This window comes from Triturus cristatus, chromosome 4_2, assembly GCF_964204655.1.
Source record: "Triturus cristatus chromosome 4_2, aTriCri1.1, whole genome shotgun sequence".
Taxonomy (NCBI): Eukaryota; Metazoa; Chordata; class Amphibia; order Caudata; family Salamandridae; genus Triturus; species Triturus cristatus.
The window spans coordinates 187,554,350-187,577,119 of NC_140586.1; the positions used below are offsets into that span (position 1 = coordinate 187,554,350).

A 22,770-nucleotide genomic window follows, 5' to 3' on the forward strand; every position below is an offset into this window, starting at 1 on the left:
TAAGTTTAGAAACGCCGAGGGAGCTACGGGCGGGGGGCTACGCCCCCAATGGACGCACCGCTTGTAGGACCATGTTGTATATTGTTATTATTGGGTCACCTTTGACATTTTTCATGAACGGGTCCGAATCCGTTTTTAATGCTTCATTTGGTTGGCTAGTCGTTTTCATCCAAATAAGTCTCCAAACCTTTGGTTCTGAGGAGCAGTGAGCTTTACTGACACTTCCTAACATAAACGTGTATTCATGGGTGTGTTCGGACTAGATCTAAAAGCTGCCTTCCCTTTATTTTGTTAGTGTTTATGTGAAACTTCAGAAACCCAATGCAGCGATACGGGACTGCACCAGAGCCATCGAGATCAACCCAGATTCTGCTCAGCCATACAAGTGGCGAGGGAAGGCGCACAGGTAAGGCAGCACATTTGCTCTGCAACTGCACAACTTCTCGTAGATTAAGGTAGGTGATGAATTAAGGAGCACACATCCAGGACGAACCCAGTTGGGCAGGATATGGGTGTAGGGGATACCCTGGGTCGAGCACAGACAGAGTAGAGGGATGCCCATGTAGAGGAATGCCATTGATTTGGTTGGCAGTGTATGGATACCCTGCTTGGGTAGGGTCAGAACGGGGGGGGGATGCTACAACCTGGCAATTTAGGGGTAAGAGGGATGACCCTGTTGGTAAGGCAATAGTATAGGTTGAGGTGTGGGTATACAGATCTGCACCTTGTTTGAGGAATACCCTGGTTAATCTGAATTCCATTAGAACCATGCAGTGTCGGGCAGGGGACTGGGTTGTAAAAAAAGAACAGCTGTTATGCAACTATTGGGGAGAAGGAAGCAGAGAACCAGCTGAATGAGTTTGTCCGGTTCTTAAGCTACAGTCTATTCTACAAAGCCCTAATGCAGTTTGAATCTCTCAAAACTGTTATTTCACCCCAGAGGGTACCTATCTATCCCCTTTCCACCATTCGAACACCTACGTTTGTCATCCTTTGTGCCTTTTTATTGTTGTGATTCTCTGCTAAGCTATTGTCTGTTTTCTGTGTTGCTCTGAGCTTGTACTGCTCTAGCTCACTCGTTCCATAACAAAGCTCAAAGCACCTGGTCTTTTTCCCCGTTTGTCCCTAGCACTGAGGTCCTTGTCAATTCATGGGTGCTTTTCTCAGTACTATCGCACTTGACTTGTATCAGTCTTGTGCCAGTCAGTGTATAAGCATCTGCTGTGGTTTCCCTTTTTTGGTGCTAACAGTACATTTTCCTTTCAGGCTCCTGGGGCACTGGGAAGATGCAGCCCACGATCTGGCAATGGCTTGCAAACTGGACTATGATGAGGACGCTAGTGCCATGCTGAAGGAAGTGCAGCCGCGGGTAAGGGAGCTGATTTTTGGGGAGTTTGGGGTGGGTGGGGCGGTTGGTGGAGGAGTTTCGGGGGGAGGCAGGACCCTCAGGCTGTCCTGGAGCAAAGTTCATTCAGCCAATGTAGGTATAGGTCCTCTTTCTGTTCTGCACTGTTCTGATTGTCTTGCTTTGGAAGCATACCTTGTGACCAGCACACTGCCAGCCACGAGTTGCCTTGTCTCCGTTTACCCTTGGAGCATACGGCTTCTGCAGAACAAAGATATCGTCCAAGCCCTGTTTCTAGTGTGCCCATGCTTCCCTCACTGTGGTTTGGAATAGGCCTCTGCAAGAGACTGAATGGAGGTTTTGTTCCTGCTTGGCTTTCCTTGATTATTGCAGGTAACCCATCTTGCTATTAATCTGTAGGGTCCGGACTATTGCATGGACTCCAGTTTGGAAGTGGTAGGAGGCTGGGGTTCTGACTGTTGCTACTGCATGATCTTCTGGAGGAAGATTACTTTCTGTGCTTTGTGCAGTAAGGTAGCTGTAGGAGTCTGCCGATAGGTTGCAGGTTGCAATCCTCCTTGAATCTGAACCATGTGTTATGGTCCTCTGCCAGAGGAGGCTTGCTGACTGCAATTGTTTGTTTCCAGCTTCCTTGTCCATAGTTGCTATGGTTGGGGTTGTCTGCTGGAGGTAGTTCCTCTATGCGATGATTCTTGTAGTGTTTTCTGACCTTTGGTAGAGTTAATATACAAAACCGTCGTTCTTACGGAAGAAGCCTTATTACACTAATCTTTGTTGATGGTAGAGTGGCATGGCCTCCCCCCCCCCCCCCACAGTATTTTCCTTCAGACACAACAAGAAGTCCAGCATTTGTAAGATAATTCATTTGTAATGTATTATATAGATCATGCTGGGATAACCCTGTATAAAGAACAATATGCAAACTACGAGGTGCTTTAAAAACAAGGCGCAGTGCTTGTGAGTTTGTGGGAAAAAAACGAATTACAAAGCAACGAAGATGGGGTTGAAAATGGCTGTTTAGTACATTTAGAAGTAAATTGAGATGAGTTTACAATGTAAAATTCTACCCATTTGGCTGTCAATCAAAACAATAGCATTCTAATTGTAATGGTGTCTGCGTCTCGATACCCTAACAGTGAGATTCCAGTAGGGTCTTTATCACGGTGGTGATGGCTTCACCTCGATCAGTATAAGGAGGATACTTGAAAAATCAGTCTGGCAGGTCCAGTATGCTCATTCAATATATTTTAAATGTGTATCGTAGAGGAAGTGGGTTACAACTTCTGCGGTGCTTAAAACATTGGCCAAGTGCGACTGGTGTTAATTCCCTGCTGTGATTTAAAATTTCTGTGAGGTATTTAGGTGGACCTCCCCGATGACGTGCTCTCGCATTCTGAAATGCTTAATGACTTCAAGTGTATATGAGCCATCTTATTTGCCTTGTTTTCTTTTTTCACAAACTCATGAGCACTGCACCGTCCCTACGCACTTGTGTTTTTTTTTTTTTTTTTACGAGCACCTCGTTGTTCGTGGTTTATTCTGTATACATGCTTCTAACGGCATAACCACTTTGATACGTTATAATTGATTTACCCTACAAATGTTGGACCTTTTTGCTTGTGTGAAGGAGACTACTGTTAGGGGGGAGGTAGTTCCCCTCTCCTGTTAACCAGGATTAGTGTATGTAATTTTTCTTTAATAACCTTTTTTGTATAATGCTCCTGTAACCCAGGTTCTGACGCATATAAGGTAGTCCCGTGGCTTTTGTTTTTTTCCCTCCATTTTCTTTGCTTGAGTTATGCATTTCTGTTTGGGCGTCAGTGGGATGGGAAAAGGATTGAAGACTGTGGTTCCATTGTGTGGTGTAGGTTTCCTTTTGTAGCTGTGGGTAGCTGGGTGGGCCTGTGATGCAGGAGTATATAAGCAATAATTTGCATATGTTTTGTCCCTGGGATTGTTTGCTGGAGAATCGCAGGTTGCATTTCATGTGGAATTTCCTTCTCCTGCAGCTTGATGTACCTTTCCGAGTCTCCCCCTTTGATCCTGCAATGTCACTTTCTCTCCCTCATAGGCCCTGAAGATCGCTGAACATCGGAGGAAGTATGAGCGGAAGAGGGAGGAGAAGGAGATCAATGCAAGAAAAGAGCGAGCGAGGAAAGCTCGGGAGGAGCATGAGCGAGCGCAGAGGGTAAGAATAGCAAGAAAAGACCCCCCCCCCCACCTCTTGTTTGTATTTTAACTACTGCTGTGCTTTCATGCATTTTGTTCTTTCTTTTCCTGCTTGCTGTGTGCACTTATGCTGTTTTTGCTCTTTCCGATGCCCCCCTCCCTTTGGTGGTTCTTGCTTTCCTTTTTAGGACTCGCTGAGCCCAGCGCATGCGCTGGCTCAGACATTTTGTATGTGAGCTTTCAAAGTGCTGCTGGCTGGCCTAGCGCTTGCGTTCACGCGACCGTGCACGCGCGCTAGCCTTCAGCAGCACTTTGAAAACTTGTGCGTCATCGCGATCACTTTCGCTTTCAGAGCGATAGCGATGACTCACGCTTTAAATGCTTGTTTTAGTTTTCTTTTAAAGCGTTCCCGGTCTAAGTTCGCCACAATTTGTAACCCGTTCATTTTGTTTCACGACATTGGTTTGACTCTTTTGCCCTCACATTGCCCCCTTAGCCTCCCCCACTTGGAAAGTTCCTTTTCCACTTCCTGTACCACCAGTACCGACGCCACTCCAGACAGTACCACGTAGCTGGCAGCTTTCTCACGTCCATGGGCTTCATCAGTCCATTTTTCCTTTGAATTCTGGGACTTGTAGTCCTTTTTAGGTCTCGACCTTGCTATCGCGTAAGCGATCGCAAAGCGAGACTATTGAAAGCGGGTTTGAAAAGTGCTCCCAAAAGCGGATTGCATGGCTAGCACGCGCACAATCACGCGCATCGTGCCGCCATGCACTCCGCTTTTGGGAGCACTTCAAAGGGTCCGCTCCCCCGCCTGGAATGCGCTCCGCCGCCCCCAAGCGCGCGCGCGCCACGCTCCGCTGGGCTTGTTCATCATCTCCTATTTTACTTTCTCTTTCGTCTTTCTTGTTTTGTTATCCCCTCTGCGATCATCTTCAGAAGCATTAATTTCTCAACGCGTAGCTGAATCTGTCCCGTAAAGTTACAAAATGCCTTCCTGAGCTATTCTAGGCTTTGTGCCCCAAACAAAGTCCTACAGGTGGTTTGTGTCAGTTGTACTTGTGCGCTATAAAGTCTGTTCCTAAATAGTACTAAGAGTGCATCGTGAAAAGGGTCGAAACGTAAGACCTGTTTTAAACAATTAAGCAGATTCCCGTTTCAAAACGCATCCATTAAAACTAGTGGAGCGAAGAGCTATTTTTTGTTTGGCCTTTCTGAAAAAGCAGCAGACACACAAACCCCCAGCCCTCTTTGCACCCACCCGCACTCCTCGAGTTGGTATGATACATTGCGCTCGCCTTGTGTCTTTGCTTGGGGGACATGCATGTTGGGCTGCTAAGGGAAGGCGCCCCTGCTACCCCCACTTGGCCTGTGGCTGAACAAAGAAGGCCTGGTGCTAAACTATTTTAACTTTCCATATGGGGTTGATAGGGGAAAAACACTGTTACAGAAATCCACAGTCAGGTGCGGCTTAAACATAGGGAGAAAGAAAGCCGCAGCATCAATCGCGGGATGTCCCAGCAAGCCGCAGCCCCCAAGCTAAAGCTGGGCCAATAATTAGCCACGTTGGCTCACTCAGGCTACAATCCAAATGTGCGCTGAGAATGCTTACAGACAAATCTGCAGTAGTCATGTACAGAGGCGTGTTTATTGTCCATCCTGACAAAGTACTTTTATGCCGAGTATTTAAATTTAGCATTGCGTCATTCTTCGTTGTCAAGCTACTTCACGTGTCATAAGTCGTATGGGCCACAGAAATTGCTTTTAGATTCATGTATTTATATGTCTAGGGCCTTATTAAAGAGGGCTTGCAGCCTCGAGGTAGGTTCAGTGGCTCCTGCGCCAGTTGTGGATGGCGCGCCGCTGAGTTGAGGTGTCCATATCGTGAACGAGCAGATTCCTTTGTTTACTTCAAAAACATTTCTCATAATTAAGACCACTTATCTCAGAACCTCTCTTGTTCGACTTCTTATTGCAGAATGTAGACATATTAACACTTTATTGCAATTCTGTGTAAATTCTGCATAAAAGTTGAAAAGTAGAATATGTGGCGTGGGCAAGAGTTGGTATGCATGTGAGAAAGTGTGTGTGTGTGTGCTTGAGTTGAATCAGATGAGTCTGTGTGTGAGCGGAGGTGTTTTTTGCCTTCGCATGTGTATGCTTAGCGTGTGTGCCATGGTTTATGAAGTGCATGTATTGGGGTGTGGGGACAAAAAGATGCGAGCTTCAGTATGAGAGTGCGCGTGAAGGGCAGAAGAGTTTGTGTGTCAGCATGTCTGTTTTACATCGGTTTCTGCAAGCGCCCTGCATCTCTGCACTGCTGAAGTAAAACATCTGAAAGAAACACGTTAGTTAGATTCCTCACCTTAGAATATCCCCAGGCGTCCGACTGGATCCGGAAGATTTTTCGTCAGCAATACCCCTTGCGCGTCGCTAGGCGTCGTCTGCGGCTCCGCGTCCGTCATCGGCGTTGTGCGCCGGAATGACGTCGTCAGAGTACTTAGACGCCGCCCTCGCACGCTGACGTCAATTCTTCTTTTTCCGCGCCAGTAAGCGCCGATCCGGGAGAGCTACCCCTTTAGTCAATTTTTGACTAACTTTTTTGACTTTTTTTGGTCATTTCTCGACTCTGGTGCCAGTAGGATGCCTGGTTTCAAGGCCTGCGACGACTGTCACCGACTGATGTCGGTGACCGATAATCACCGCCGGTGCCTGTACTGCTTGGGCCTCGACCACGACGCAGCGTCGTGCTCCGATTGTATGGCCCTGACCTCGAAAGCTAGGCGGGAGCGGTTCCGCAAACTTCTCGAGCTTCGCCACTCTGCTCCGCGCCGCTCTCGATCCCGGTCCAGGAGGAGGTCCAAGGATCGGTCGCAGAGCCGCACTCTCCATCGTCACTCGTCTGGCTCGAAGTCTTCGGGTAAGTCGAGGCACTCCAAGAGGCGACACTGCTCTTCGGACTCCCCTCGGCCGAGGGTCCGGGTGGTTCCACCCCCGCGGCTCCGCAGGCGCCGCGCAAGTCCCCATACCCGACGGTCCCTGGGACTGACGCGACGCCGGCGGAGGTCAGTTGCCTTCCTCTCGGCCATGAGGAGCCTGGCCCCGCCGTCGATGCCCGCTGGCGCGCCTTCGGGCCCCGCGGACTCGACTGGGCAACCTCGCGTGCCGGCGGCTCCGGCGCCGTTGGAGGCTCCGGCCCGACGCCGCAGGGGCCCGAGCCTGGGCCCCCGTCGACGCCGGTCGACCTCGTTACGCCTCCTCCGCCGACACCGATACCACCCCCCGACGCTGGCTCCGGTCGAAGTCGATCCCCGGTTCAGCCCCTGTCCGGTCCCAACGCCGCATCCGACGCCGCTAGAGACACATATTGTCTATCGACCGGCTCCGATCATTCCTCCTGTTTACCAGGAATCGGATGAAGGGGGTGACTGGGAGGGGTCTGATGACCCTATGGCCCTTCAGAGCCAACTTGCACAGGACTGGGCAGATGAACTGGGGGAGGCCAGTGGGTTGGATACCTCACCGGACACTGGATTCATCTCTCCTCCGACTGTGGCTTCGGAGCAGGGTGCAGCTTTTACTGTGGTGCTGCGCAAGGCGGCCGAAGCCCTTGGGCTTGAGCTGCCTGCCGTGGCTGTGAGGACTAACATCCTCACTGAGGTGCTTCAGTCTGCCGCATGCTCCACTGAGCCTCTGCTGCCATTCAATGAGGCCCTCACTGACGTTCTGCAGGGCACCTGGTCCAAGCCCTCCACAGTCCCTCCTGTGGATAGGAACGTTGCCAGGCGCCACCGCCCTGCTCCGGGCGACCCCAGTTTTCTGTCCCAACACCCCACCCCCGAGAGTCTGGTTATCTAGGCCTCTACCTCCCAATCCTCCTTCCCGTCCGCTCCTCCGGACCGGGATTCCAAGAGACTGGAACAGTTTGGTAAGAAGCTGTTCTCCTCGCTCAGTTTGGGCCTGCTGTCTTTAAACACCGCCTGTCACTTGGAATGTTACTCCCGCTCTCTGTGGGATGCGGTGGAGGACGTGCTGCCACTGTGCCCGGAGGAGGCCCGGGCACGGCTTTCCTCGGCTCTGGCCGATGGGAGAGATGCAGCGCGCCATGCAATCCGATGTGGACTCGACACTACGGACTCGCTGGGTAGGGCGATTTCTACCACGGTGGCGCTTCGACGTCACGCCTGGCTTCGGTCCACGTCCTTTTCAGGGGATGTCCAGAGCACCCTCATGGACATGCCTTTTGATGGCGCTCGCATTTTTGGTGAGAAAGCGGATAGTGCGCTTGCTCGCTTCAAGGACTCCCGGGCTACAGCCACGTCCTTGGGCCTCTCGGCCCCGCGGCCACAAACTTCCGCTTTTCGCTCCTTTCGTGGCCAAGGTAGGGGCACCTCCTCGCGTCCGCCTAGCCACCGGCCGCAGAACCAGCCTGCATGCGGTCGCGGACGTGGTTTCTGCCGAGGCGGTACTGGAGGACGACGCGGTCAGTCCACATCCACTCCGGCAGCATCCGCCTCAAAGCCTTCCTAGTCCGAGCTTTCAGGCCCATTCCACGCCAGTGGGAGGCCGGGTTCGCCATCACCTGCTCCACTGGCGTACCATTACTTCGGACAGGTGGGTGCTGCAAATCGTCCGAAGGGGCTACTCCCTCCCCTTCGAGACGACCCCTCCAGCCAACAGCCATGCCACCGCAGCACCACCGTATCTCGGAGGATCATTTGAATCTTCTGCGAGAGGAAGTTTTGGCCCTCTTGGCCAAAGAGGCCGTCAAGCGCGTTCCGAGCCCAGAAGTAGGTCGTGGTTGTTATTCCCACTACTTTCTGGTTCCCTAGAAGGGCAAAGGGGGCCTACGCCCGATCTTGGACCTCCGGAACGTCAATGCCTTCCTCCGGAAGGAACGGTTCAAAATGTTAACTTTGGCTCAGGTTCTAGCTGCCCTCGACCCTGGAGACTGGATGGTAGCGTTGGACTTGCAGGACGCATATTTCCACATCCCCGTCCTGCCGGCCCACCGGTGTTACCTGCGGTTCACGGTGGGTCAGGAGCACTTTCAGTTCACCGTGCTCCCCTTCGGCCTTACCAGTGCCCCTCGGGTGTTCACGAAAGTGATGGCGGTGGTCGCAGCTCATCTTCGCAGATCAGGGGTTCCAGTCTTCCCCTATCTCGACGACTGGTTGTTAAAGGCGGGCTCGCCCCAGACAGTCGTCTCCCACCTCCAGGCTACGGCGGATCTCCTGCATTTGCTGGGGTTTTCCATCAATGTGCCGAAGTCACACCTGAGCCCCTCTCAGAAGCTCCTTTTCATCGGAGCAGTTCTCGATTCGGCGCTGTTCCGGGTTCATCCCCTGGAACAGCGGGTCCGGGATATACAGGCCCTGATTCCCATCTTTCGGCCTCTATCCTGGGTTTCGGTCAGGCTAGTGTTGCGGCTTCTGGGGCTGATGGCCTCCTGCATCCTACTAGTGCATCACGCCAGGCGGCGCATGCGGGCTCTGCAGTGGGACCTGAAGTTTCAGTGGGCCCAGCATCACGGCAACCTGTCCGACCATGTCTTGATCTCGGAGGGCACTGCAGTGCAGTTGCAGTGGTGGCTCACGGACCGCGATTGGGTCACGGGCAAGAGCCTCTCCCAACCCCTTCCGGAGCATGTTGTAGTGACGGATGCGTCCCTCCTGGGATGGGGTGGCCATATGGGAGAGGCGGAGATCAGAGGCCTCTGGTCTCCGGCGGAGTCTCGCCTCCACATCAACTTGTTGGAGCTGAGAGCGATCCGACTTGCACTGAAAGCCTTCCTTCCCTCTGTCCGGGGGAAGTGTCGTGCAGGTATTCACGGACAACACCACCGCCATGTGGTATTGCAACAAACAGGGCGGGGTGGGGTCGTGGACCCTTTGTCAGGAGGTTCTGCGCCTCTGGACATTGCTGGAACACCAGGGCATCACCCTGGTGGTTCAACATCTGGCGGGCTCTCTGAACGCCAGGGCAGACTAACTCAGCCGCCGGTGCATGATGGATCACGAATGGCGTCTGAACTCCGAGGTGGCGCAAGGTCTCTTTCAGCAGTGGGGAGGGCCTTGGTTAGATCTATTCGCCACCGACGAGAACGTGCAATGTCAGCAGTTCTGCGCGTTGGAATTTCCAAGGCGGCACTCGCTCGGCGACGCTTTTCGTCGCGAGTGGAGTTGCGGTCTGTTGTACGCCTTTCCGCCTATACCTCTTCTGCCCAGAGTGCTGAAGAAGATCAGGCGCGATCGGGCCCAAGTCATCTTGGTGGCTCCGGATTGGGCACGAAGGTACTGGTATCCCGAGCTACTCAGTATGTTGACCGATCCTCCGATACGTCTGCCCCTTCGGGAGGATCTTCTGTCGCAGCAGCAGCGGACTGTCCTCCACCCGAACCTGTCCAGCCTCCACCTCCATGCGTGGAGATTGAGCGGCGGCAGTTGATGCCATTTGACTTGCCTCCTGAAGTCTGTGATGTCATTCTGGCAGCCAGGCGTCCCTCCACAAAGACGGTATACGCCTGCCGGTGGAACAAATTTGTGGCATGGTGCACAGCAAAGGCTGTGGATCCCCTTTCCGCCCCTCTTTCTGTGGTTCTCCTCTTTCTTCTTTCTTTGGCCCGGCAGGGCTCTCCCCTGGGCACCTTGAAAGGTTATCTTGCTGCCCTCTCTGCCTTTTTACGGCTTCGTGATCAGCCCTCTCTTTTCGAGTCCCCTGTAGTGTCCAGCTTTCTTAAAGGCATTACTCACGCGTTCCCTCCTGTCCCTTTCGTAATGCCTCAGTGGGACTTGAATCTTGTCTTAACATTCCTGATGTGCGCTCCCTTTGAGCCTCTTCACAATTGTCCTCTTCGTCTTCTGACTCTTAAGACTGCTTTCCTGGTAGCCATCACCTTGGCTAGACGGGTGAGTGAGCTCCATGCTCTATCGTCCAAGCCTCCTTTTCTATCTGTTCATCCGGACAAGGTTGTCCTTCGGCCTCGTCCTTACTTTCTACCTAAAGTGGTGACCCCCTTTCATCTTGGGCAATCTGTCACCTTGCCCACCTTCTTTCCGCATCCTTCCAAAGAGGAAGAGCGGCTCCACCGTCTGGACCCAAAAGGTGCGCGCTCCTTTTATATGGACCGCACAAAACAGTTCCGAGTGGACGACCAGCTTTTCGTTGGCTACGTGGGTGCAAAGAAAGGCAAAGCTGTGCACAAACGGACCAGCTCCCGGTGGGTCGTTTTGTGTATAAAAATCTGTTATTCCTTGGCAAAAAAGGACCCGCCTGTTGGGCTGCGTGCCCATTCTACTCGGGCCACAGCGGCTACTACTGCTTTGGGACGGGGAGTCCCTTTGCAGGACATCTGTCAGGCGGCAACATGGGCTTCGCTGCACACGTTTGCCAAGCATTATTGCCTAGACAGCCAAGTCCGGAGGGATGGCTTCTTTGGCCGTTCTGTCCTCCAGGACTTTCTGGTGTGATCTTGGTTCGCAGACCCACCACCGGGGTTGGTATTGCTTGGGTATCTATTCTAAGGTGAGGAATCTAACGTGTTTCTTTCAGATGTACAAGTTACTTACCTTCGGTAACGATGTATCTGTAAGAAACATTAGGTTCGAGGCATATGAGCTGCAGATCACACACTGAGGATAAGATCGCCATCTGGTGTTGGGCTCGGATGATTGCAGGTTGTTGTTGTTTTCGGAAGAAGCCTTTGGTCACGAGGTTGGTGACTCCTCCCCTGGACAACAGTGCGCATGGGCATCCACTCCATCGTCAGATTGTTTTTTTCCGCCATTGGGTTCGGATGAACTTTTTTCCGCTCCAGCAGAAAACTTCCAGCAATCGATTTAACTCTTTAATCTTCATTCCATCGACGTCGACATCCACTCGGACCGGTTCCGGAAGCGGCTGATGGACAGGACACCCTTCAAAAAATGCCCCCAGTGTGGAGCGAAGTTCCCCCACAGTGACCATCACGAGGTTTGTAACCTCTGCCTGTCGCCGGAACACAACGAATCGACCTGTCCAGCTTGTGCCGCTTTCCGTTCCAAGAAGACCCTCCGGGACCGAAGAGCTCGACGCCATATTATGGCCAAACCAGCTCCAGAACCGGAGGACATCTTTGCTCAAGATGTTCCTGAAGATGACACCGAAGATCTCGATAGTGTCCGAGGCCGACGATTCCGATGACCTCATCACTCCAGGGCAGCGTGTGAGTACCACCCCCCCTGCCCCATCCAAAAAGACAGTGGTCAAGACTCCGCCAGCTGGGCCCAGTCGCGACCGGAAATCCTCTTCAGAAGCCCCGCCCTCGGGCCCGGCTCCGAAGACATCTAAGCCTGTAGGTGGCTCGGGCTTGAGCAAACCTCATGTGATTGTTCCTTTAACACCCTCGGCACCGAAAAAACCACTGTCTGCACCGAAACAGGCTTCAAGACCGAAATCTCCTTCGGCCCCGAAACGTTCCTCGGCACCGAAGTCTCCACCGGCGCTGAAACGTTCTTCGACATCGATGCCGAAAACTCCATCGGCACCGAAAACTCCATCGGCACCGAAAACTCCATCGGCACCGAAAACTCCATCGGCACCGAAAACTCCATCGGCACCGAAAAAAGCTCATAAAGACCCGAAACGGCCGTCGCCGCCACCACCTTCGGAGCCAGATTAACTTTTTCGCCCAGATCCTACTCAAAAGCGGATCTACATCAATCCCGACACTGGACATGTGACTGCCGTCCCATATAAAAAGCGGAAGCTGGACATCACACCTCCTCCAGCTCCCATACGGAAAAAGGACTGTGCCACTTCACCACTTCATCCTTCCTCTCCCGTATTACCTCCTAACCCGTCCCCCCCTCCTCCTCCTCCTCCTCCTCCTCCTTCTCCTTTACCCTTACCTTTACCATCTCCCTATCATTCACCTCCTCCACAGGATGATAATGATGACTTGGGGGGGGGGGGGGGGGGGGGGGGGACCCTGATTTATTTAATGATCCTGTTGATCCACACGACCCTTTTACATTTCCAGGCACAGCACCAGTAGATGACTGGTCTTATCCAATGCCTGACATGCCTGACCCCACTACCTACCCCTCCAAGCCCTCCCCTCCTGATGACCATTTGGGGTTTGGCCAACTAATAAATAGGGCAGCAACATTCCATGGTGTCACTATGCACACGGACCCCCTTGAAGAGGACTTTCTCCTCGATACTTTTGAGCAGTCACAAAAAACTGTTCACATACTGCCCATGATTAAAGGGGTTATAAAGCATGCCACTGAGGTCTTTAAAGACCCTGTTCGAGCGAGGGTTCTCAACCCCCGCATCGAAAAAAAAGTACCGACCAGCTCCGCAGGACCCTGCATACATTAAAGCCAAGCTCCCTTTAGACTCCTTGGTCGTTTCAAATGCCAGGAAGCGCGTTAACTCACAGACAACTGGAGAAACGCCCCCCCCAGACAAGGAGTCTAAACTTTTAGAAGCCTCAGGCAAACGAGTCGCTGCACAGGCGGCCAACCACTGGCGTATTGCCAATACCCAGGCCCTGTTAGCCCGGTATGACAGGGCGCATTATGACCAACTTGAGGACCTTATGCAACACCTGCCTGATCCCTTTAAATCCCAGGCCGCTGACCTCATTCAAGAAGGCAAATTAATATCTAATGCCTCCATTAAATGCGCCTTAGATGCAGCAGACACTGCTTCTCGGGCGGTCAATACTAGCGTCTTACTCAGACGACATGCCTGGCTCCGTATTTCCGGTTTTAAACCAGAGGTTCAAACCGCAATTCTAGCTCAACCTTTCAACCAAGAGCAGTTATTTGGCCCTGCAGTGGACACTGCATTAGAAAAAATGAAAAAGGATAATGAGACTGCCAAGTCTATGGGAGCACTGCAGTCTCCTCAAAACCGGGGTTCCTTTCGTCGCTCCTTTTATAGAGGAGGCTCCAAAAACACGGCAACTGAGACCACGTCCACCTTTAAAAATTCTGGACAAACATCCCCTAATAGAGGATATTTCCGGGGAGGTTATAGGGGAAACAATAACAAAGGTCGAGGGCGGGGCAACAACAACAACACCCGCACCTCCCCAGCCACCAAACAGTGACTTGCCACCACTCCCCCCAGACCATTCCACTCCGGTCGGGGGGCGACTCCAACAATTCCTACCTGTCTGGACTTCCATCACCACAGACAGATGGGTAAGACAAATTATCCAGTCTGTCTACTGCCTAGAACTCATACAATCCACCCCCCAAACATACCACCCAAACAACGTCCAATGTCCTCACATCATCTCTCTCTCCTCAAACAAGAAGTTCAATCCCTGTTACAAAAACATGCGATAGAACCAGTCCCTCTTCAACATCGGGGAACCGGGGTGTATTCTCTATACTTCCTCATTCCCAAAAAGGACAAAACATTACGGCCCATACTGGATCTCAGACTGCTAAACCAGTATATACATTCAGATCATTTTCATATGACCACCCTCCAACAAGTCCTCCCACTGTTACAACAGGGAGACTTCCTTGCCACATTGGACCTCAAGGACGCGTATTTTCACATCCCTGTGCATCCCGCTCACAGAAAATATCTACGATTTGTGGTAGATGGGCAACACTATCAATTTACAGTTCTCCCATTCGGAGTAACAACAGCACCCAGAGTGTTCACCAAGTGCCTAGCAGTCGTGGCAGCGCACCTCAGAAGACAACAGATCCATGTCTTCCCCTATCTGGACGATTGGCTCATAAAAGCCAATACTCGCCAAAAATGCGTTCTCCACACTCATCGCACGATTCAAACTCTCCACAATTTGGGATTCACTATAAACTACCCCAAATCCCATCTACAACCTTCCCACTTACATCAGTATCTAGGAGCAACCATAGATACCTCCAAAGCCGTTGCTTATCCCAGCACTGCCAGGATAGCCAGTATACAAAATCTCATCTCTCAATTTCAAACTCATCCATCTCTTCCAGCAAGAGTGTTCATGCAGCTCCTAGGCATGATGGCGTCATGCATCTCCATAGTCCCACACGCACGACTTCAAATGCGTCCCTTACAGGAATGTCTAGCACAACAGTGGAACCAAGCTCACGGACAACTTACCGATCTGGTGTTGGTGGACAGTCGCTCACTTCGCTCACTAAAATGGTGGAACACCATCAACCTGTCCAAAGGGCGACCGTTCTTAGAGCCTCTTCCACAAGTTGTGCTAACTACCGACGCATCTCTCACAGGGTGGGGAGCCCACCTCCTTCACCATACCACTCAGGGCAGATGGACCAGTCAACAAACTGCTCCACATCAACCACCTGGAACTCTTAGCAGTGTTCCTAACACTAAAATCCTTTCAGGGTCACCTAAAGAACAAAACTGTCCTCATACGCACAGACAACATGACGACAATGTATTATATACAGAAACAGGGAGGGACACATTCTCTCCAACTGTCCCAACTGGCACAGCAAATCTGGAGATGGGCAATTCCCCAAAACATCTACCTGTTAGCAGAACATCTCCCAGGGATCCACAATCAAGTGGCCGACCTCCTAAGTCGCCACACACAGCAGATCCACGAATGGGAACTACACCCCAAGGTTCTACTCCCCTTCTTCCAAAAATGGCGACAACCAGACATAGACCTGTTCGCCACTCCCGAAAACACAAAATGCCCAACCTTCGCCGCCAGGTTTCCACACCCACAGTCGAAGGGCAATGCCCTATGGATGAACTGGTCAGGAAGATTTGCGTACGCTTTTCCGCCTCTCCCACTAGTTCCATTTGTGGTACGCAAACTGAAACCGTCACTAACACTAATACTAGTGGCTCCCACTTGGGCACGTCAACCGTGGTTCACCACACTTCTGGAACTGTCTTTAGTTCCACATCAAAGGCTACGCCTCTCCCCGGATCTACTAACCCAGAACCATGGAGAAATCAGACACCCAGATCCTCAAACACTCAACCTAGCGATCTGGCTCCTGAGGTCTTAGAGTTTGGATACCTCAATCTCCCTCCAGACTGTATGAATATCATAAAGGAAGCCAGACGACCTACTACTAGAGCGTGTTATGCCGCTAAATGGAAACGATTTGCCATCTACTGCGCTAATAAGGACATGCATCCATTGGATGCTTCCATCCAAAACATCATTTGCTATCTACTACACTTGCAAAGATGCAATCTGGCGTATTCCTCTATACGTTTACACCTAGCAGCCTTGGCAGCCTACTTACAAAATAGGCAACACCTGTCCCTTTTTAAGGTACCAGCCATCAAAGCGTTTATGGAAGGTCTCAAAAGAATTCTTCCCCCAAGATTGCCACCTGCCCCAGTGTGGAATCTCAATGTGGTTCTAACAAGACTCATGGGTCCCCCATTTGAACCCATGCACAAGTGTGAATTACAATTCCTAACATGGAAGGTAGCTTTCCTTATCGCAATCACTTCCCTACGCAGAGTAAGTGAACTACAAGCCCTTACACTAGAGGAACCTTTCTTTCAACTACACCGTAACAAAGTGGTTCTTAGGACAAACCCTAAATTTCTTCCAAAAGTGATTTCCCCTTTCCACCTTAACCAATCAGTAGAGCTACCAGTCTTTTTCCCAAACCCAGACTCCGTAGCTGAAAGGGCCTTACATACTTTAGATGTCAAAAGAGCCTTGCTTTATTACATCGACAGGACAAAACCTTTTCGAAAGACAAAACAACTCTTTGTTGCTTTCGCACCACCACATAAAGGCAATCCAATCTCCAAATCCGGTATAGCCTGGTAGATAGTTAAATGCATCCAAATATGCTACCTAAAGGCTAAACGTACACTTACAGTTCCCCCTAGGGCGCACTCCACGCGTAAAATAGGGGCTTCTATGGCCTTCTTAGGTAACATTCCCTTAGACATTTGCAAGGCAGCCACGTGGTCTACCACGCATACCTTCACTAAACACTACCGTATTGACATGCAGGCCAAACAACAGGCCTCAGTGGGCCAGGCTGTCCTAAAAACTTTATTTCAAGCTGCTGCAACGGATACAGGTGACCACCGCTAGGGGAGACACTGCTATACAGTCTATCTTTAGTGTGTGATCTGCAGCTCATATGCCTCGAACGGAATATGCTACTTACCAGTATGCATCTGTTCTTGGCATGTAGAGCTGCAGAGTCACACACGCCCGCCCGCCTCCCCGGGACCTGTATCTGTTCCAGCATCCGTCTTACTTAGACATTACACATGGACATCCTTTCTTTCGTTCCTATACACTCCATCTTTTCCCATCATGGCGAAAAAACAATCTGACGATGGAGTGGATGCCCATGCGCACTGTTGTCCAGGGGAGGAGTCACCAACCTCGTGACCAAAGGCTTCTTCCGAAGACAACAACAACCTGCAATCATCCGAGCCCAACACCAGATGGCGATCTTATCCTCAGTGTGTGACTCTGCAGCTCTACATGCCAAGAACAGATGCATACTGGTAAGTAGCATATTCCTTAGTTAGATTCCTCACCGACCCACCCATCCTCCCCGTTCTGCGAACTGACATCTAGGGTTAAGGCTATCCCTTTCAGGGCCCTAGACTTTTTTGGCACCAGTGTCGGTCTCTTGCATGGCTCTGCGTTCCTGGCGCGGAAAGCTATGTACAAGAACTGACGTCAGCGCGCGAGGGCAGCGTCTAAGTACTCCGACGCCATTCCGGCCCACGACGCTGACTGACGCGGAGCCGCAGGCGACGCGCAAGGGGTATTGCTGACGAAAAATCTTCCGGATCCAGTCTGGCGCCTGGGGATATTCGAAGGTGAGGAATCTAACTAACTAATGTTTCTTACAGATACATCGTTACCGAAGGTAAGTAACTTGTTCAACATCTCGTGTTAACGGCCTCCATTAATGAACCTTTTAAAAACGCTGATCCTTGGGTCAATGCAGCCTGTACAAAAAAGCTAGTGTCAATCATGTTTAATCTGCTATCAAATACGCTCCAGCGCCCAAATTAGCAGAACAAAAACACGGGTTGTGAGTGACCTCTGAACTCTCTCTTCACAGGCCAGGGGGGCACCGCGGGGCTGCTCTCCCAGCAGGGAGGCTCCCTTCAGCGTCCCTTGGAATCCATATTCAGCCTGTGACCACCAGGGTGAGACCCGGGGCGCCTGGACCCCCCCTCCCCCCCATTCCAAGGCAACAGATTGTAGTTCACGTCGACCCTCGCTGTGTGGAAGGAACCCCTCGGCATCGTGAATATTTTTGAAGTCCGCTTTCCCTGCCCTGTTCGCTTTTCCTGGTTTTTTCAGGATAGCAAAATCAATCCTTTATAGTGAACATCTGTTCTGTAGCAGAGAACTGTACAAGCAACAAGCATTTACAATGCAATAGGTCTCGCCTTTGTGAGCGTTTGAGCTATTGTTATTGTAAATGACAATGCTTTTCATTTGTGTTTTGAAAACCTTTAAGCGGTCCGTAAACACGCAGTTTGTAGTAATAGCTGGCAGTAAGAGAGGCACAGTTACTGCCAGCCTTGCTTCTCGTATGCAACGACTATGTACAAAGTGTGTGTTTACTCACCGCTTGCAGGTTTTCAAAACACATAAATAAAAGGCATTGTCACTTACAATGCCAATAGCTCAAACTCTTGCAAAGGCGAGACCGATTGCATTGCAAATGCTTGTTTATAATGAACTAAACAAGACTGCAAGTTCCATAATTGAAAGAAAAAACAAGAACTGGAGCAGCTCATTACACACGGATCTTAGAAATTTGGCAGGGCTGCCATAGAATACTATCATCGCTTTTAGAATGTACGCCTTTCATAGGCGGGACTTCCTGTGCTAGGAAGCAGTCCAGATGGGTGGGTGTGACGGGGACATTTCTAATTGGCAGATCAGGCAAAGTTAGGAAACTTCGCCGATGAGATGTTTGTGAGGTTTGCAGACTTTGCAAATGGAGGTTCTCCTCAGAAGCCCAACACTCCCTACAGCACCAAAGGCACATGCGCCCCCAACCATTCAAGGGCCCCACTCGGCCCAAGGCCACTGAATACCTGTGAGACATAGGAGAGCCAGGGACTTCTCATCACGTTCTGCAGGTGGGCCTCGTCATTTTCCGTTACGCCACTGGCTTTTCTTATCTACTCCTGCTTAACCAATAAGGGGTGTACAGTGTTCAAGTTACCAAAATATTTTTTTAGCTTGCACCGCCAAGCGAATGAGCCTTTCTCTTCTTGCCCAAAGGTCATCTCAGCATGCGATTTTGAACATGTCATTGCAGGATTACGATGCATACATTTTATTCCACTGCTCGGCTCTTTGCAATCAAAGGCAATCGTGTCTGAACTGCAGCCAGAAGCAAGTCATTTAGACTTTTTCGAGTTTTGTTTTTTAAATTAATTTAGCGATATAAAAACATTTTATGATGTGTTTTTTTTTTATAGTTGATGCTTAAACGGTTTTATAAAGTATGTACAAACTATACATGAATGAAGAAACAAAATAAGACCTCTTAGCTCTTGCATCGTTGCTCTTGTAATGTTTTTCAGCATAGAGCACAGAACTTTCTAATCCTGCCTGTAGCCGAGACATAAACTAGCACAGGGTAGGAAATGGACAAACCCCTACAGCCAGTTGACAAATCATGCTGTCCAGTTTTGCTGGCCTCATTTAAACAAGCATTGGCATAGCCAATAGGTCTCGCTTTGGGACCTTAAGTGTTTAGCAATGCAACAGTTTGTTGTAGCATCAAGGATATTGTGCTGCATAACTAAATACTTATAAGTTCCCAAAAGTGAGACCTATTGGCTATGCCAATGCTTGTTCTTCCTGTGTGTATTCCTCGGCAACTCCTGCTTTACCTCTTCTTGCCATTTTGTTGCTCTCCTTCCTTTTCTCAACCTTGCTTGTTTGCTGTTCTCCTCCTTTTTGATTCATTTTCCTTCCCCCTGCAGTTTCTGCTTCCTTTTCACACTTTCCACTCCTTTCTCCCCTCTAGTTTCCTGCTCATTTTCACCCTATATCTCTCTGAGAATTTGTCGTTGAATTCTCTCTTCAGTGATGTTCCTTCAGGCCCTGTTTTCCTTGTCTGTCCTTTTGTTGCCCAGTGTTTGGTTTTCACTATTCTCATAAGGTGGCAAGAATTCTATGATTAGTTCGAAGTGTCGTTTGCGTGTTCAATATAATTGGGGTGGAGGGAGGTCTCTAATGTGATGGAACGATCATGGCCACATGCCATGTATTACTCATGGGTCACTGCCTGGTGCGAACTGCAGCAGAACTGTGGATTTTTGGCACAAAACCCTGCCCAGCCCTCTTTCGACAGTCACAACAGTGACTCGTCCTGTGAACTGGAGAGTTTCCAAAGCCTTGGGTAGCTTGCCATTCTGGATTCTTGCTGCACCAGGACCAAGCAGCTGTCTAGGGACATCTGCATCACTGAGACCCACTTCATGAGTGGCCCAGCTGCCTTGAGTTTGCCTGCCAGCTGTTTGTCCGTGACTGCGAAGAGGATTTTTGTGTTCCCAGCAGACCTAACCACGCTGCACCTGAGCTACCTGGCCTTGGTCCCGACGAACTAGCTATGTCCCCGTGCTCCAAGACCCCCTGTGACCCAAGCCTCCGTTTAGGAGCTCTCAGACTAGTCTCCATTTGCAGCCTGGTTCTGGGTGGCCCCCCTTCTCTGTAAAGCGCCAGATACCAACCTCCTCGGCACCCTGGTCCCTGCAGAAACAGGGCAGTTCTCTTCCAGGGGATCCTCGTCAAAGTCATAAGCATTAGAATATTCCCGCCCATGCGCGGGACCCCGGAAACACTATATTGTATGTGCCCCATACCAGAGCTGAATCGTGCTGTAAGGAATTTCCACTATACATGAAAAACATGCATTAGAAACAGGAGAAACAATAATAAAATGTGTTTAGAAACTGTTTTAATGCTCAGCAAACAGTAGAAATCCTCATAAAACACTGAAAGCATAGGAAGCTCCCAGGCTGCATTGCAAATACCCAGTCTAACAAGACTGAACAGCTAACCTGTAGCTGCATAGCAATAAACTGACAACCGTGCCTTTAAGGCACACCTGACCCCAGCTTCCCATCATGCCTCAGGGGTGACCGTTAGGTCAGTTGTTCTTTCCGGCTCCTTTAGGAAGGATCCTGGCAACACAGCTCCACTCTTTTCTGATTTTTGTCAGAAAATATTTTCACTTTTCACAACTTTTATACCTTACTTCGATGTCTTTCATCATTTGAAGTAAGAAGCTGTCTTTTTTTGACAGGTTTGGGCATTTTTTAACAACTTAAAATGCCATCTCTTTTTGACCCCAGTTGTTCTTTGCGGAGAGTGAAGAAAGTAATGATACGAAGAATTAACAATATCTTCAAATTATAACAATCCTTTGCCCGGGGAGGCGGGAGGGTTGCTTATGACTGATGAGGATTACAGGTAAGTAACTAATCCTTCTTTTCCAGGGGATCCTCATCAATAGTCATAAGCATTAGAATAGAATAGCGAGCCTCACCTCATCTCCCTGCGGGCAAAGGAGAACACAGAAATGTGATCAGTAAACTTAGACAAAACTAAGCTATCCAAATAGATTCCTCAAGGAGGCTTGGCCTACTTGAGCATCAGCCCTGGAATCAGATTCTAGGCAGTAGTGACTCGTAAAGTTATGAACCGATCTCCAGGTTGCAGCCTTGCAGATCTGACATTGGGACGTCATGTAAGAAAGCAACTGTGGCCGCTTTCCCCCTAGTGGAGTGCGCCTTAGGAGGCAACGGTAAGGGTCTTTTCGCCAGCCATTTATTTTCCTGTCTGTATTTATTTGTAAATGTGGATTTAAAATTCAGAATACAGTAAAGTCATGACTGCTTGGTCAATAGCTGTGTGGATTGACCGGTAGGCGCGTTTAAAAAAAAAAAAAAAAAGTTAGTCTTGAGGCTTAAAAGACAATATGGACAAGGTAGATACAACAATGTGCATGTTTTCATATGTAAATTGATACTTGTATAGCGCACTACTCACCCGCAAGAGTCTCCAGGCGCTTTTACGAATACCGCTGTGGAACCCATCCTGGCTTTCCCTGTGAGGCGTCCACTCCTGGGCACCCCCAAGGTGGAGGCCAGGCATCCTTAGCGTTGTGGGGGCCGTTGTGGAGATTAAGCAAGCTATTGCCCAGAGTTGCAGAGTGGGACTCCATGATTGGAATGGCACCGAGGCGAGAATTATCAGGTCCGTGGAATTTTGAGCCCAAGACCCGCCGAGGCGGGGAATTGAACCCTGGTCCCGGGCTAGACCTCTGCTTCAGGGTCTGCCGCTCTAATCATTGAGCCACACTTCTCCACTTCATATGTGTATTGATTTATCATCTGTGGGCGTGGATCTCATTGAAACCTGCCAGGAATTAAAGTACAAATGTGCATTTATTTTTTTAATGTGAAAATAATCTAGTTTCAGCTTTGTTCACATAACCCAAAATAAATATGGATAAATACAGATACAATTCACAAAATATAAATGGGCATGAATACAGATGGAAATGTCAAAAAAATATACACCATAAAACCGTGAGCCCTATGCAAAATGCTCTAGCAGTTGACTACATAAAACATATGTGATTTGTCAGAAAAATGCTTCTTTCAGCATCTGGTCTTCTGGACAGGTAGTGTCATCAAGACTGTGAATTCTTACTCCAAGCTTTTTGGGATCCTTTTGTGTTTTAGGTGGCATGGAGGTAAAATGAGTGGCTTAGATAAATCTGCACAATTTGGTGTCTAGATGAGGAACGTTTCCCCTTATCCAGTTCCCTGCCTTTGCTTCTACTTTCCTTCTTTGCACTTAAATGGTTTTCTACAATGCTTGCTTGTTCTTACGTTTTGCAGTCTTAAACCGTGCCCCATTCTGTTTTGTAATGTTGCTCTCCCTCCTCCATCTTTCCTTCTGCGTGTACGTTAATTATTTCAGTCCCCTTCCCATCCTCCTTTTCTCCCAGTTTTATTAATGTTTCTGCTGTTCCCCCCCCACCCCACCCCACCCCACCCCACCCCACCCCAATGTGTCTACCCTCCTCCCCAATCTGACCATGGTGCTTGTCTGTTTTTTATTTTATTTAATCCTGTTTGTACCATACTTGGTATACATATGTTTCAGATGCCCATAGATACTTGTGGATGCTGCTTCTTCGGCTTTTTTAATCTTTCCTCAGTCTTGATCTGCTTATAAAGTGACTCATAAAATGACAATAGTATTT

At 49.8% G+C, this 22,770-nt stretch overlaps 1 protein-coding gene across 2 annotated transcripts in view; it reads left to right on the forward strand.

Annotated features, from left to right (window-relative positions):
- Window positions 1-22,770, forward strand: part of ST13 (ST13 Hsp70 interacting protein) — a 129,596-nt gene that overhangs the window by 56,075 nt on the left and 50,751 nt on the right. For both annotated transcript variants that reach the window (XM_085601059.1, XM_085601060.1), the window contains exons 7-9: window positions 296-406; window positions 1,267-1,369; window positions 3,438-3,554. In XM_085601059.1, the coding sequence (XP_085457185.1) occupies window positions 296-406; window positions 1,267-1,369; window positions 3,438-3,554 (331 nt within the window). The remainder of the gene's footprint in view (window positions 1-295; window positions 407-1,266; window positions 1,370-3,437; window positions 3,555-22,770) is intronic.